Below are 16836 nucleotides of genomic sequence, written 5' to 3'. Positions count from 1 at the left end.
TTGTTAGGAATGACCAAGAGGAGGAGATACTGTCGAGTTAACCCTGTCATGGTTTAAAAAAACTAATGGTTAACCTTATTAGACTGCCAGAGTCTATGTCTCTTTATTTCCTTCTACAGAAACACATACATGCAGTGTCTTATATGATGGATTCTCTGTCTGTCTGTCTCTCACTCTCTAACACACACACACACACACACACCCCCACACACACACACACACACACACACACATTGCCTATTCCCTTGTTTTTACAGATGCCTTTACCTTAAATTTAAGTTGAGCTGTCGAGTCGAGATGGCAGCCTATTTGCTATTTGCAGAAAAAGTCGTGGTAAAATAATACAAATTGATTTGGAAAAAAAAGACAAACAAGTGATGATCATAAATGGTTAAACTCAGATTCAAAATATTTTCACTTTTCAATTGACATAAATGGCTAATATCTACAAAAGTAATAATAAAGTTAGATGGAAAGTTATTCACTGATTTCCGTGATGAGACCAACAGGATTATCAGGTCTCGTCATTGCTCCCGTCCTCTTGGACAGAATCACCTGCCATGTCTGTGCTGCTACTGCTACTAGACTATGAGCAACTGTCATTCTATGGAGCTCCACAAGTGTTATTAACACCTAGGTGACGTTTCGAGCCTGTTAACTCTTCCTCGTCTGAAGGAGAGCTAGCAGGCAAAAAATGTCGCCCACATGGTATTAACAAAGAGTTTTGGAGCTTCATCCGATGCCTGGATGTGCGTGCTTTATGTACTTTTTTTGTTCAACTCTCACTCTGTAACAGCACAACATTTTTGACATAAATACACACTAAAGGGCCGTTCACACTGACTGAGCTAACTATAACTATAAAAATATAATTTAAAAAATCGTTCTAAGTCAAGTGGATGGCAGAGTTCACACCAACTATAACAACTTAATCGCTCTATACTTCATTGACCTGCACCCTCAGGGGTCTGTACGCGGTCTCCTCCTTTTTTCCCCTATACACTGAATCTCTGAGCCCCGGAAATAGCCGGCAAACATTTGCGACGTGTTGTGAGCTTGTCGAATGTCTATTTTCCTGGAACGGTTCACCTATTGTGACATGCCCGGAATAGGGACGCTAGGGTTTCGTGCGGTTGATACAACTTTGCCCCTTGCATTCCACCCTGCTAACCCATCTGTTGACCGGGGAGTTGAACTGACATGTGCACAGATAACACACCGCCATGCATCCCCACTCTCATTCACTCAGTGAGAGAGGTATTTTTAGCTGCTGCCCTCACCTAGCTTCTGCTCTCACCTCCACACTGACAGCCTGCGTGCGACCGTGCGCGCGTGTAGGGCTGTCACGATTACACATTTAAGTTGACGATTAATTGTCACTTAAGTAATTGCGATTAACAATTTAATTGTGTGTTTGGCATTGAATATTGGAACATATGAAGCCTTTTAGGCTTCATAATCAAAATTGCACATGGGGCAGATAACTGAAATATACAAAGAAATTATTGACGTATTCAATAATTTTAATTTTAATTTTATACAAGCTTACTTTGTGACGTGTTGTAAGCTTGTAGATCTGCTATTTCTGCTTTTTTAATGTTTGAAAAGGTTGAAAATGTTCAACAAGGAATCGATTATGACGATTATGCAAAAATAATTGAGATTAGACGATTATAATAATTGTGTGCGTGTGTGTGTGCGTGCGTGCGTACTTGTATTTATACTTGTGAGCTCCAAATGTCCCCGCAAGTACTGTATAGTAGAATTTGAGAAATAGACATTGTGAGGACCATTTTCCTTTGTTGTTATTACTGTAGGCGTACAATTTCGCAAAAGAATCAGGTTGGTGTTAGAGTTAGCCATTTAGAGGTTAGATTTTGGCGGTTTCTACAAGCTCACAACACGTAGGGCGACGTGCTATTTTAGGCTTTATGGTTCAAATATAAAAAATGGCATGCGTAAAATCGCCGTCATAAAATGTTGATGTCCTCACAAGTATATTAATACAAATGTGTGTGTGTGTGTATTTGTGTGAGGGAGAGCACGCACGTGCACGTGTGTTTGTACATGCATATTTGTTAAACCCATTAACGTGATTTCGTCCTACTAGAATACATTGTCCCATGCCATGGATGGCTGCCAGTCTAAGGTGTTCTGTTCTTTCTCTTTCTCTCACTCCCTCCCTCTCTCTCTCCCTCTCTCTCCCTCTCTCTCTCTGGCCTCCTAGAATCCGACCCAGGTTGGCACAGCCCTGCAGGTGTTCTACAACCTGGGCAGTCTGAGGGAGACCATCGGCGGCGTGGTGGGAGGCTATCGAACCACCATCCAGGACAATGTCACCGCTGCGCTGGACATCAAAGGCCTGACGCAGCCTGTCAACACCAGAGGTATGAGGAGGAGGCTGTGCGCTGTTTTTATGTTGTAATCTTGATATAAAAATATGTGTTTACTGGACATTCACTCAGCACCTGCATGCTCCAATCCACAGTACTGTAATGCTTAATGCATGGGTTTATGCATACTCTTTCTTTTAACGTGCTTTATTTTGTGTTTAAAGGTTGGTTAAGTGATATTTGTTGTGTGTTATATTGCTCTATAATCATTGCTAGAGTGTTTGTTCAATAACAGGAGTCTCCCAGTCTCTGAAGCTCAGATGATACAGTTTCAGGTCAGGATACCAATTTTCAGGAGACAGAACACATACAGGATACAGGATGATCCAGTGAAATTGGAAGTAATAACTCAAAGAAATGAGCAGACAAAATTGGAAATGGAACACTTTAAAATTGAAGCTGATAAATGGGTACTCTCTCTTGGTTTGTTTAAATTGTTAACACCTCTGAAAAATCATTTTCTGTTTATTAAAGAGCTGGAGAGACGAGGAGACCCTGGTAATTGAACAAACCAGGAATGATTACTATCACAGTATAGAGCTTTAACCTTTTTAGCAAAATACCCAAAAATAATTTAACCTGATTGATTTCTTTTAGCCCCTATTTCCACTCTCCCGCAAGAGGCATTGCATTTTGCCAGGCCACAATTGTAAATAGGAATCTGCTCTTAATTAGTTTTGCCTCGTTAAATAAAGGTTACATAACAATTAAAACTTTATTTTGAGACACTCTGACCAGTAAGCAACACATAACCGCACAGTCCCAGCTCTGGATTCTAGAACGCCTTGTGTGATGTTCTCTAAAAATAGTGTCTCAGCCTCTGATATATGTATCAAGCCTGGTTTATATACTCTGTCCTACAATGGTGTCTCCTACGACTTAGCAGATCTACAAGCTGTGTGAGCTTGTAGGTGGTCTATTTTCAACGGGCAACACCACCGTGCAACTAAGTATATGTCAGGCGTCACAGTTTGTTTCCAGTGGTGTAAAGTAACTAGGTACATTTACTCAAGTACTGTACTTAAGTACAATTTTGAGGCCATTTGAAAATAGTCAATCTACAAGCTCACAATGCGTCGCGATGTGACACATTGTGAGCTTGTAGAATGTCTATTTTCCTGGAACGGTTCACCTATTGTGACATGCCCGGAATAGGGAATGCATTTGAAAACTCTACATAATGAGTACTTTCTACTTTGGTACTTTAAGTACATTTTGATACCAACACTTTTACTCAAGTAAATTCAGAATTTCTGACTTTTACTTACGTAACCGAGTATTTCTACATTGCAGTATTGATACTTTTACTTAAGTAACAACAATTGGGTACTTTTCCCAGCACTGTGTTTCTCATACATATAAAACATCTTTGTAGTCTTCATGGTGTGTGTCTCTCTCTGCAGGTGCTCCGGGCAGAGCGGTGATGCCCACTCCGGGGAACACGGCAGCTTTCCGCGCTGCTCTTTGGACCAACCTTGAAAAGCTGATGGACCAGATCTGTGCTGCCTGTAGACAGGTACGGTACCACCGCTAGCTCTCTGCTCTTCCTGGAGACTAGTTTATAGTTTATAGAGAAGGTGATTATAGTATTGCATTTTTCATTTAGTTAGTTTTTATTTTTATTTCACATTTTGACATTTAGTTTCAAAAAAGTCAAAGTTGTGTTTGATTGTAGTTAAATATTTTTTTGAAAAGGCTTAGTTTTAGTTTAGTTTGTATTAGTTTAAGTTTTAGTTTTCATTGTAATATGGGGTTGTCGGGCGAGATTAAATTAGTTGAGAAAAATAGTGACAAGATAGATAGATAGATACCTTTATTGATCCCGCGGGGGAATTACACTCGCCCTGTGCTCGGCATCACAGCGATGAGAGTTACAAAGTTACACATACAGAGTAAGGAAAGTATACAGCAATTGCCGATCTACAAGCTCACAGCGCGTTGCATCGCTACGAATTGTGAGCATGTACTGTAGATCAGCGTTTTTCGCTATTTTTGAAGAAAATATTAAGCTTATGTATGAGATTTTGACAAAGACTAAAACTAAGGCCATTTTCTCTATCCTCTCTGAGGATATTACAAGTGGGTACCCAAATGATTAGCAAAATACCTTAAAAAGAACGTAAATAAAAATCTTTTTCCTACCCATCTGACCACTTAACACGGCAGCCCAGTGGCTAGCCACGTTAGTTGCCGTTGCCGTTAAGTGGTCAGGTGGGTGGGCCGCGAACGCTTTTGAGATTTTCAAGTGGGCCCTTGGCCAGAAAAGGTTGAGAACCACGGGCACTGCTACAGTGCAAGGCTTGTGGCGGCTTGTAAACGTGGCCTTTCCTCTACTGTTTGTGTCACCAGGTCCAGCATCTGCAGAAGGTCCTGGCCAAGAAGAGAGACCCAGTGACTCATGTCTGCTTCATCGATGAGATCATTAAGGTAAGAGACACGTCATCTGGCACGTGTGTTTGTGTGTGTGTTATCTGCTATTCAAAAATAGCAGATATACAAGCTCATAGCGCAGCACTCGGTGCCGCGCTATGAGCTTGTAGATCTGCTATTTTTGAAAAATCTCGAAAATGTGTGCAAATATTTGATTAAAAAACATTTGTAGCTCAAATCTTTTCTTCTGGGGGTCCCTGGAACATTTTTTTTAAATGGGGGTCCGTGTGTGCATATGCTTATGTATTACTATACGTATGAGCTTGTAGATCAGCTATTTTCAGGATAAGAGTAAAATAAATTACACAAATATGAAAAACAAATACATTAACGTAACCATTGTCCTAAAATGTTGATGTCCTCACAAGTATAATAATACAAACCTGTGTGCGTGTGCATGTGTTTACTTATTCATGTGCACAAAGGGTGTTTGTGAGCTGTCACACTTCTAGCCCATGATCCTCTAACCCTCATTTGTGTGAACTAATCAAGGGACTGGCTATACCGGCACATTAGCCACTAATGACTTCCCTGCAGATTGGTAGCAGCTGGGTTTTTGTATGTGTGCGTGTGTGTGTGTGTGTGTCATTGTGTGTGCGTGACCAGCTCAGTGGCCTTGTGGTTAGAGTGTCCGCCCTGAGATCGGGAGGTCGAGGGTTAAATCCCCCGGGGCCGGTTCATATACCAAAGATTATAAAAGTGGGACCCAATGCCTCCGTGCTTGGCATTCAGCATCAATGTTTAGTGTTCCTACGACGTACTAGCGTCATGTCCAGGGGGCGTACTTGTACATCAAGCAGCCTCACGCTACAGAAACAGAAGATAGGCTCCTGCCCTGTGCACCACTTGGCTCAGGAACAGTGTTGGAAAAAGTACTCACATTTAAAGTAGCAACACTGCAACGTAGAAATACTTTGTTACACGTAAAAGTCCGGAATTCAAAATTTACTTGAGTAAAAGTACAAACTCATTATGCAGAATGTCCCGTTTCACAAGTTTTCAAATGTAGAAAACTAGAACCTCTAGCGCCCGTGCCCACGTAGCGCCCGCGCCCACTTGGCAGCGCATATCAGTGGCGTAGCCAGTGGGGCCATGGCTCGGTCAGTAAAGACCCTGTAGCGCGTCTGATATGTGGCATAGAGGGGCGGATTTTAAATCTCCAGAGAAAACATCCGTGGGCTACCATTGGTTCAGCGATCTGTGCGCCCCTTCCCCCCAATGTGCAGTATTGAGGGCCCTGATGTCACAACATTTGGAGTGATGGCCACTGCACTCTGGTTGGTTGGAATACAACTAGGGCCCAGGTAGAACCCACTTATAGCCCACATGGGCATCCCAGTTAAGACCCACCTCGGCCCCACATAGAATTTTCTAGGTGGGGCCCGTTTCGGTGGTCACAAACGGTGCTAGGGTGACCACCTCATTTGGCAGCATGCAGGGGCCTTAAGCAGCAGTAATGTAACACAAGCTTAACACAGTAGAACCGAAATTAGCAGAAATTACTACATTTCCCATGATGCCCTCTGATTGTGCAGCAACGCGTCGCTGCCATTACGTTACATTGTGTCACAAAAACCCACAAATACACTAAAATGAAACTCTTCAACGGGCTAATTAGGTAGCATTGATGACATTTACCAGACTAACGTTCATACAGGTTGTTGGTAAGATGTGTAACATAGCCGTTTCAGTTACGACAACAGCGTTGGCATTAGCCGCATGCTAACGCTACTCGTTCATTAGCTTAGCTACACGCTAACGGCTCATTATAGGCAGCGCTTGGCTAATAGTCATTTAACCCAACTAACGGCAACACAGTAATGGACATAAACAGTCACATACATGCTTTAGACACTATTAGCAGGCTGCATTAACAACGAGCAGCAACAGAATCCTTGAAGTTGCAGGCCACGTTAGCAGCTAATGCTGTGTACGATGATGGTTGGCAGGTCTGTTTGTCGTATAAGCGATTTTGGGCTTATGTGGGCGCACCATCTACAATGGACTAACTGAGCAGGAATATTAACATTCACCACACTAACGTTCATTGTTGACAAAGTGATTGCACTGCCGCTTCAGCTATGACAACCACGTTAGCGTTAGCTACATGCGAACGTTGAAAGTGCGTTAGCGTTAGCCGCATGCTAATGGCTCATGTTAAGCACCCCTGGGCACTAATCATTGAAATACAATGATCGCTATCACAGTAGTGGACATAAACATGCGTTACATTAGTAGGAGGCTGCAGTGACCTCAAAGTCTTGACAATATGAATGACAGGGCGATTTATTAGATAAATTATGGTGATTGTGCTGTCCAGCTGGGCTCGCAGAACAATCACGGAGCCCAGCCGTTGCTGCGTCAGTGCGTCTGACTGTAATGGCGGCAGCGAGCTATGTGAGCGAGTACTTGATGCTGCTGTCTGGAAACTGGCCTAAGCATGACCCGACCAATGAGAGTTAGCGCAAGGTTGTTGCCAAGATACGGTGTATGGCACATAGCGTCTCTGCCCCATAGCTTGTAGATCTCGCAAACATGATTGGCGTGGCCTGCGTTGCCAGGTCTGCCTTTTGTCTGCGGAATGTGGTGTATGATGAAGGAAGGGAGAAGCAGCAAGTGGCTATGATTAGCTCTGTGTTTTTTCATGAAGCTGGTTGCTTGTTGCTCGCGCACAATCTGGCAACACTGATCTCTGGCAACACTGATCTCCCGCACGGTGAAAGATGATCCCTCGCAAACGGATGAACGGCACAGACAATGTCCACGCATGCGCAGTTTTGCGTGCAAGCAGTTTCGCGTGCAAATTACAAACAAACTGCTCGCAAACAAACTGCAGAGGCAATCCACGCATGCGCAGTTATGCGAATTGTATTATAGGATGTCCAAAAATCTTTTGAAAATAGCTGATCTACAAGCTCACAATGCGTCGCATCGCGACGCATTGTGAGCTTGTAGATCGTCTATTTTCAAATGGCCGAAATGTATATTGGGTTTAAGTGGTTAATGTATGTTTTGTAATAATAATCAAGATTATTAGTAACAAGTAACTAAAGTTTTCAAATAATTGTTGTGTGGTAAAAGTAGAATATTTGCCTCTGAGATGTAGTGGAATAGAAGTAAAAGTACAGAAAATTGGAAATACTCCAGTAAAGTAAAAACAATACCTCTAGATTGTACTTAAGTATAGTACTTGAGTAAATATACTTAGTTACTTTACACCACTGCTCAGGAACCATTGGTTTCCAAGGCTACTTCCTTATGTGTGTGAGTGCGTGCGTGAGCGCACGTGAGTGAGTGTGTAATTGTGATCAACACACAACACAAAGCAATCAGTACGTTGATTTGTTCCACCTACTGGTACGTTTTAGGTGAAGTGAATCTGTAATTACGGCACACTTCACTCATCTATCTTGCATTTATGTAGCGCTTTTATCCAAAGCGCATTACATAGATTGTGCATTACATTCACCCATTCACACACACATTCATACACCGATGGAGAAGGAAACCATACAAGGCACCAACCTGCTCATCGGGAGCAATTAGGGGTTCAGCGTCTTGCTCAAGGGCACTTCGACACTAACTCGATCGAACTGGAAACCTCACGGCTTCCATCCGGCCGCTCTACCGGCCACCTGAGCCACTGCCACCCCCGGGACCCAAACTGATGAAAATAGCTTGTGAGCTTGTAGACGTGCTACTGTACTTATATCTGTTTATTTGTTTTAATGGAATTTCTTTGATTATTTATTAATTTAACCAAAAAAATATAGGGGAAAAAACTCCTGGCGACCTATAAAAAATGGGTCCGTGACCCACTGTTAGGGAACTGCTGTATGTTCATATCTCGAGAACCGCCCGAACCAGTAGCCTTCATATTTGCCGTGTATTGCCGACACCCCAAGGAAGTGCAGTGTCGAATGAATGTGCAGTCATTTAGATCAGAGGTACTCCAGAACCGGCATGCACCACCATTACATGCAAAGTCAACAGCCCTAGTAATCGTGACAGCCCTAGACACAATTGAGGGCCTTTGTTTTTGAATGACGTCTGTCTGTCTCTCTGTCCTTTGCATATCTCGAGAACCGTTCATCCTATCCACTTTACGTTTGACGGGTGCATTGCTGTGGACACAGCCTGTCCAGTGTGTGAAGTCGATCGGATGAGCAGTTCTCCAGAACCGGCTCGCTCCAAACACTGACCAATAGGCGGGTGCAGTTATGAAAAAAAAGCACCTTACCCAAAACAAATTGCAACAAAACGTTTTTCAACAGTTTTTTGTAGTATTAGGTGTCCTTAATAACATACTAAAAGTTTACCAAAGTTTGATCACTGGAAAGGTGTTATTTTCAAGATGGCGTCCAAAATGGCCAAAAAATCTTTAAAATAACCTAACTCCTTCATTATTTATCCTAGACAAGTACTTTTTGTGTCTAACCCTATGTTTTGGGGGCATAGAAATCCACAGGACTTGTCCAAATTGCAGAGATACATTTAGATAATTGTGACTATTAAAACACTCTGAAATGTTCACCCGTTTCAACTAGTTATATTTGTTTTACTGGAACAAGGCTTCAAGATATCCTCAAAACACAACAAAACAATAGTCACAATTTTCAGTCATTCAGAAGGTGGCAGAGAAAGAGAATATTGTCAGTTGATATAGTATTGCTTGCAATATTTAAACATTTTGGATAGCTCTGCGGATCAAATGTGAATCAAACTGTCATCTTGTAGACACAAGATTTTGAAAAACTTTTTTAACACATTAGGAAGGCAATCAGTGTGAGTGTGTAAAAAGGGGTGGCTACGGAGGTTAGTGCAGAGCTGTCAGAACCCATTTCTCTACTGGGTGCCTAGGCAGAGGGGAGTATGAGGGTGGGGTTGTGCGAGGAGGTAAAATGGGGTCTGGTGTAGAGTTTAGTGGGCCTAGGGTTCCCCTCAGGTGGGTACAGGGGAGTATGGGGAGTGGGGGTCACTGGATTGCTCCGTGGGCACTTGGAGCACAGAAGAGCAAAGTTATAGGAGCCAAGGAGACCCTGAGCTTCTCCTCTCCCCCATGTCCGAGGTGCAAAACCTTCAACAGTTGGCTCAGACATGTCCCATTAAAGCTATAGTGGGGCACTTGGGAGCTCAGGACGAGTGCTCATTGGCAGCTAAAGAGAATGGGGCTTGTCAGCCCCTGATGCACGTTGTGCATCGCGATAGCCAAATTCCAATTTTTAAGTGTCCATCCTCAAGTCCTCCACTCCCGCCTAAGCCCTGCCTCCGAGCGAGGAGGCGAGGAGTCAAGGAGCGTCATTTTGAAGTGATAGCAATTATGACGTGTCACACAGTTGGATTGCTGGACTATTCCAGAGCTCAGAGGGTTGTCATGTGGAGGAGGAGAAATTATACGCCACGCATTTCAACAAAGACAGTTCCCCAAACGATACATGAAATATACACTTGTATCTTGCCAGATTTCACTCCAAGTGGCTTAGGGAGCCTGCGCTCACCTCACGCTGGAGGACAGAGTGAGGAGGAGGCAGAAATGAAGCTTATGCGTTAGGCTGAGAGGAGTATCCCTATGTCGCCTGGCTCACTGGATAGTCCCACTGGTCCCAAGTGGACCTCCATGCTGGCTCCTATGCCCGAGATGGGCACTCGTGAGTGGGCATAGTTAGTGAGGAGGGATTTTTAAAGTTAAAATTATCCAGAAAAAAAGATCAAAGTTCAAGGTTATTGCCAGCAGTACCAATCACAAAATAAAAGACATGTGAAATTAATTTTGCACTTAAACCCCACACAACTACTACAATCTCAGGAATAAGATGTCTGTGACAAGCAAATCTGAACCCTCTCCGGGCACACTCCTCTACCCGCCCTACCCAAGACAGTAGACACTAAATGTTGTGATAGCTCTGTGCTGACTTGCACATCCTCTCCAAGCCCATAAGGGGCCATTTCTCCACTGTAATATTTGAGAATTTGGCCAATTTGCTATTAAAAAGGTCTTAAGAGTCATTAAATTGTAACTTTAGAAAGGTGCAGATACCCTGTACTATACTGTATGTTGGTTTGTTTACTGTTGAGTGAGACCCCCAGTTTGGGAACCACTGCCCTAGTGGACTAGGATTATTATTTCATTTCACAATTACAATGTATATGTATATGTGCTTATAACCATGCTTATAACCAATTCCTTTATAATTGAACTTGGAATCACTTCACTATAATTTATATATGCTAATTAGATTTCAAGATTACCAAAACATGGGGTTAGGCACCAACATTACTTGTCTAGGATGAATAATGAAGGAGTAATGGTCTTTTTAAGGAACTGGCGGCGGCCATCTTGAAAATGTTACCTTTCTAGTGGTCCGATTTTGGTAAACTTTTGATATGTTATTAAGTACACCTAATACTACAATAATCCATTGAAAAACCTTTTGTTGCAATTTGTTTTGGGTCAAACCATAACTGCACCCGCCTACAATGATCATGCAATGAGCAGATTGCGGTAACAACAAGAACAACAACAACATTAATACCGTTTTTAGTCTCATCACCGTCTTCATCATCATCATCGCCACCACCACCCGCGTTGTCGTCATCCTCTCTACACATTGTTCGAGACCAGAGTCGCCGGAGTTACTATGGAAACACAGCTCTCACCAATTACCCGGAGATGGAAGTGTGAGTTGGAGATCTAATGACACGTCTAAATGACGGGAGCTGCACCTCCACAGGCGTTCACCCCGCTCCCTTTCTTTTCATTCCAACCATGCTGAGAGCCATTCCGTTTGATCAGTGTGCGTGGTTAAAACGCTAAAGGCTTTTGTTGGATATCGCCGCTTTGTCAGGCAGACACCTCGTATGTCCATGTTTTCAAGTCTTTACGTTTTTTTTCCTCATAAATGAATGCCCTAACTCATCATTCAAGAGTGTCACACAAAAGCAGTGAAAATAGCAGACCTACAAGCTCGCAACACCTCGTTTTTAAAATAATGATAAAAAAATAAAGGAATGGTTTTGGACTTACAAGGTTTCCACCCGACAGCAATGATATGCATACTGTAGCACTACCTCCACTTACCGTCCTCGGGCATCCCGGAGGTACGGCTGTCACAATCATGACCCTTCTTACTCGACGATTAATTGTCACAGAAATAATAGCTATTAACCCATTAAGACCTGAGGTCTTCCAAATCAGTTTTTAGAAAAACGTATGTCGCTATATCAGTGGTGCTCAAAACGTTTTCATGTCTAGGACCTCTAAAATGTTATGTATTTGGCTGCGGACCCCCATCTCAAAATATATTTGTTCCATGTACCCCCAGAAGCAAAGATTTGAATTAAAAAAAAATACTTAAAAAATATGTATATTCAAAGATTTGCACAAAATATGTTCTAAAATGACACAATGATGCTTTCCCGGTCTTAATGGGTTAACGATTGATTTGAACATTGGAACATATAAATTACAGTAATGGGTTTTTAGGCTCCATCAAACATGTCACAGGGCAGATATGACAAATAACTTAAATATACCAAGAAATGGTCACATGAAAATGTTTGCTCACAACGTGTCATGATGTGATGCGTTGTGAGCAGTGTTGATTTTGACAGCAAATTGTAATTTAGTTTTAGTCATAGTCTTTTGAATAAAATTCCATTTAGTTTTAGTCATATTTTAGTCACCTGATTTTTTTTTGTTTTGATCTAGTTTTAGTCGACTAAATATCATAAGAATATAGTCGACTAAATCTACAGTTGATTTAGTTTGAATGTAGTTTACCAAATGTTATTTTGGCGGGCCTTGATGGTGTCGTAAGGGCTGATTTAACACTTGGTTGCATGCTGAAAATAGCCGATCTACAAGCTCACACCGCGTCGCAGCTTGTAGATCTGCTATTTTCAGAGCATAACACCTGAGCGCAACCAAACATGAAATGACTTGTCTTTTAATTCTACTGGATTCTACCAATCTCTTCTCCACTCGTCCCTCACTAACATTTTAGTCTAGTTTTTATTTGTTGACGAAATTGTCAATTATATCTTAGTTTTAGTCATCGTAGCTTAGTTTTTATTTTGTCAGTGAAAAAAGGTAGTCGACGAACATTTTTCGTCATAGTTTTAGTCGACGAAATCAACACTGGTTGTGAGCTTGTAGATTTGCTATTTTCACTTTTGAAATGAGGCTAAAGTGTTTAATTCATAATGTACTTTCTCCCTTCCGAGACATGTAGTGGAGTCAAAAGTGCAATATTTGCCTTTGAAAGGCAGTGGAGTGAAAGTCATTTAGAATCCAAAATTACAAATGCTCAAGTACAGATACAGTACAAAAATGTACTGAAGTAACAGTACTCAAGTAAATGTACTTTGTTAATGTCGGGAAGAGGTACAGAAAGGCAGCCGTGCCAGAGACGTTGCACAGGGTCTGGCGATGGGACGATAATGGAGTTTACACAGACACACATGTCAACATCCATTAGCTAATCAAAGCGTGTCTCTGTCTGGATGTCTGTGTCTATATGGTTGGGTTTCACTTGACATATAGGCTTATTTATTTGTGCAGGTGTCGTGGCTGTCCAATAACCTCTGTCCAATGACACAAGGTTGATATTGAGAATGACCTCTCTTGACTACGGCTGCAGTGCTATTCTTACCGGCGGCAGGGCAATTTAGTCTGAAGCTTTCTGTCCCCAAAGTCAAAACCAAACGTGGAAGAAGCAGTGTGCAGTTTTTAATGCACCATGCAGTTTATCTGGAACAAACTCTCAGAAAACTGCAGGTCTCTGCTACCATTCTCGGCTCTTTTCGATTAAAAGACTTTTCCTATTTGCCTATTCATTTCTTGTGCTGCACTGTAATTTTATTTCCATTGGTGTCTGATTTATGCTCATTTTCTATTCTTTTTTATTCTTCACAACTTTTTTTAATTTATAATGTTTCTTTTGCTCTTAATGTTTTGTGTAAAGCACTTTGAGTTGCCCTGTTGTTGAAAGGTACTATACAAATTAACTTGCCTTGCTTTGAAAACATGGAACAACAGACAATATGTTGATTGAATTTCCCCTGTTGTTAAGGGACATGCCATTTTTATAGCCTGGAAACCAGACGAATCTGCCAGTGAAAAAAAATTAAAGAAGCCTGGTCTGGCCCCGCTAGTTTGTGATTGGATTTCACTGCCCCCGAAGTTGTGGGGCACCAATCAGGGCCCAGTATGCAAATTTGGGGCGGCTTTATCTCCCAGAGGCATTTTTTTAAATCTGCCCCTTGGAAATGAAGGTTCTAATCGCTGCCGTGTTAAGTGGTCAGATGGGTGGTTCACGAACAGATTTTCAAATGGGCCTCGATCCAGACAAGGTTGGGAACCACTGTTCCTTTCTGTGCAGACTCTGCAGATAAAAATATTTTTGACAACTATGAATTGGCCTAATTTATATTATTACTTATTACTTTGTTGTATGACACCGTTAATCACCCAAAACAACAGACTTTCTGCGAACAACCCTGATTGCACCACCACGTACGAATTAGGCTTCACACACCAGAATACACAGGCCATCAATATCAGGGAGTTCCACTAATACATACATGTACTACCAAGGGTAACGTGGGTTGGATTCACTGGTGGAATAGCTGCTTAACCCATTAAGACCGGGAACGCATCTGTGTGTCATTTTTTGATTTCTCTGGCTATTCAAAAATAGCAGATATACAAGCTCGAGCTTGTAGATCTGCTATTTCTTTGAAAAATTGTGAAAATGTGTGCAAAACATTTTTAACTAAAATCTTTGCTTCTGGGGATTCTACAAATGTCTTCTAAATCCTTGCAGTAAAAATATATATATATTAAAAAATGTATATATATTTTTTACTTATGTTGCTATATATCAGTGGTTCTCAAACATTTTTCATGTCAAGGACCCCCACAATATTTTTTTCCAGGGACCCCACAGAAGCAAAGGTTTGAGTTGAAAATGTTTGCATTAAAAATCTATATATTCAAAGATTTGCATTCATTTTCAGATTTGCATACATTTTCACGTCTTAATGGGTTAATTATGTCCAATCGTCTGTACAATTGGCCATGGATCAAAAAGAGAACAATTCCCTCCTCCACGACAGCTCACGATGTGAAGTGTAGGTGTGAGCCTGCCTGGTCAGCCTCGGAGGAGAAATTATGCGTTTATTGTGTTCGCTGGCGGAAGCTTTGAACGAATCGCTCAAATCTTGTGCACATGATATTATATTATACATCAGTGGCTCTCAACCTTTTCTGGATCAGGGCCCACTTGAAAACCAAGGGTCCGTGGCCCACCCATCTGACCACTGAACACTAACTTCTAGCTAACTTCTTTATTCATTGGTACTGTATCACTTTTCAATATTAATGTTATATTATCACTGAAATCTTAGTATTTTGCTAATCATTTGGGGGCCCCTTGCAATATCCTTGCAGCCCACCATTGGGCCCTGGCCCACAGGTTGAGAACCAGTGTTAGACATAGAATTGTTTTTTTGAAAATAAGGCTTTCAACCACTTTAACTCACCCCGGCATCCATATTCTGGGGAGCACATTAGCCAAAAATTGCAGATCTACACGCTCACAACGCGTCACAACACTTGTACTGTAGATTGCCGATTTTTTGGGTGAAGAGATCTGGTACAGTTGCAACTCAGGTCCGTTTAACTAACAATAGAGGGGGGTTTAAGTGGTTCTTCCTCTCACTCTACAGGACAGCAAGCCTGACATCCTCTACACCTTCTGGAATGATGTCACCAATATTCTGTCAGTGGAGTTCCACAAGGCTACCTCAGGTACAGTAACACATTTCTCTTCACCTCCTCTCCTCTCCTCTTGACCTGGGGGGGGGGGCTAAGCGACTGTATATCTTGTAATGGGTGGGCGGAGAGTGAGAAAAAGAATGTAAAGAGCCAAGAATATCCGTGCGCTCCCACTCACGCAGCAAGAATAACAGCAAAGTGTGAAAAAGGAGAGAGGCGGTCTTGGCTCATGTCTATATCCTAGCGTTGCACCCAACAATCTGTACACTTCTCTCTACCCCGCTGTGAGCATGTGCCTATGTGTTTACATACAGTATGTTCGGTATATAACTATATCAACTATTGCATGGACATTCTGAGCGTGCACGCGTGTGTAAACCATTCTTATGGAGTGACTTCAGGACAGATAGATAAGAGAGTGGCTGCTCAGATGGACAGCAATAGTGGAAGAAGAGAAGAGGATAAGAGAGAGAGAGAGAGTGTGTTGTCAATAATAGTGTCTGTCCGATGGCAGATTATTTTGTCCGATGCCGATCCCATTTTTGGAGAGTCCTAGACCACCAATTACCAATGTTTTTTAAACCGATATTTTCTATTTGAGAACGTTTGACTCATAAGCAACAAATACAAATAAACATAAATAAATGTGTGTCTGCTGTCATCAAACAAGTCAAATAATGGCCGATACGTATATGGGCCAAACCGGTATGTTGGTCGAGCTCTTGTCAATTATGTGAGGAAGCATTTCAGACCGAGGCGAAGGCTTCCTTCTCTTCATGTCCCTCTGTTCCCTGCTCAGCGCTAACTCTAGTCCACACACATCATCATATTTTATTTTTGTGATTGACCTTGGCACTGCTGCATAAACCGTATCCCCAGTGTGTCACTATGGAACTCCCATTTAAGTGTAACGCAAGGCCAGGACGGTATGAAATAGCCTGAAGGCCAGCTTGACATTCATTAAAGAGTCCTGACGACGTGAATCTCACCAAAGTCCAGAAAAGACGAGCGAACATTACAACATCCATCATAGTGATATATGCTTGGCTGTGGACAAATGGCTGGCAAGCTTTTGGAACGAACTGGAGCCTGACCTTTAATTTATCGTCAGCTTTGTCTCCTGTTCTATAGCCTTTTAAGTGTTAAAGAAACTATACCTGTAATTTGTCTTCCTTTTAGCCAGTGGTGGAAAAAGTACTACATTTTTTTACATAAGTAAAAGTATCTTTTACTGCA

The 16836-nt window shown here is 42.0% G+C and overlaps 1 protein-coding gene across 1 annotated transcript in view; it reads left to right on the top strand.

Moving 5' to 3' along the window:
- cog5 (component of oligomeric golgi complex 5) overlaps positions 1–16836 on the top strand; it is an 85660-nt gene that overhangs the window by 48710 nt on the left and 20114 nt on the right. Inside the window, exons 8-11 of the mRNA XM_080420665.1 lie at positions 2228–2387; positions 3797–3909; positions 4743–4820; positions 15552–15633. Of these exons, the coding sequence (XP_080276791.1) occupies positions 2228–2387; positions 3797–3909; positions 4743–4820; positions 15552–15633 (433 nt within the window). The remainder of the gene's footprint in view (positions 1–2227; positions 2388–3796; positions 3910–4742; positions 4821–15551; positions 15634–16836) is intronic.

This window comes from Gymnoscopelus braueri, assembly GCF_963280865.1.
Source record: "Gymnoscopelus braueri genome assembly, chromosome: 23".
Taxonomy (NCBI): Eukaryota; Metazoa; Chordata; class Actinopteri; order Myctophiformes; family Myctophidae; genus Gymnoscopelus; species Gymnoscopelus braueri.
The sequence above is the reverse complement of the archived record's forward strand: the minus strand, read 5'-3'. Positions and strand labels throughout refer to the sequence as shown.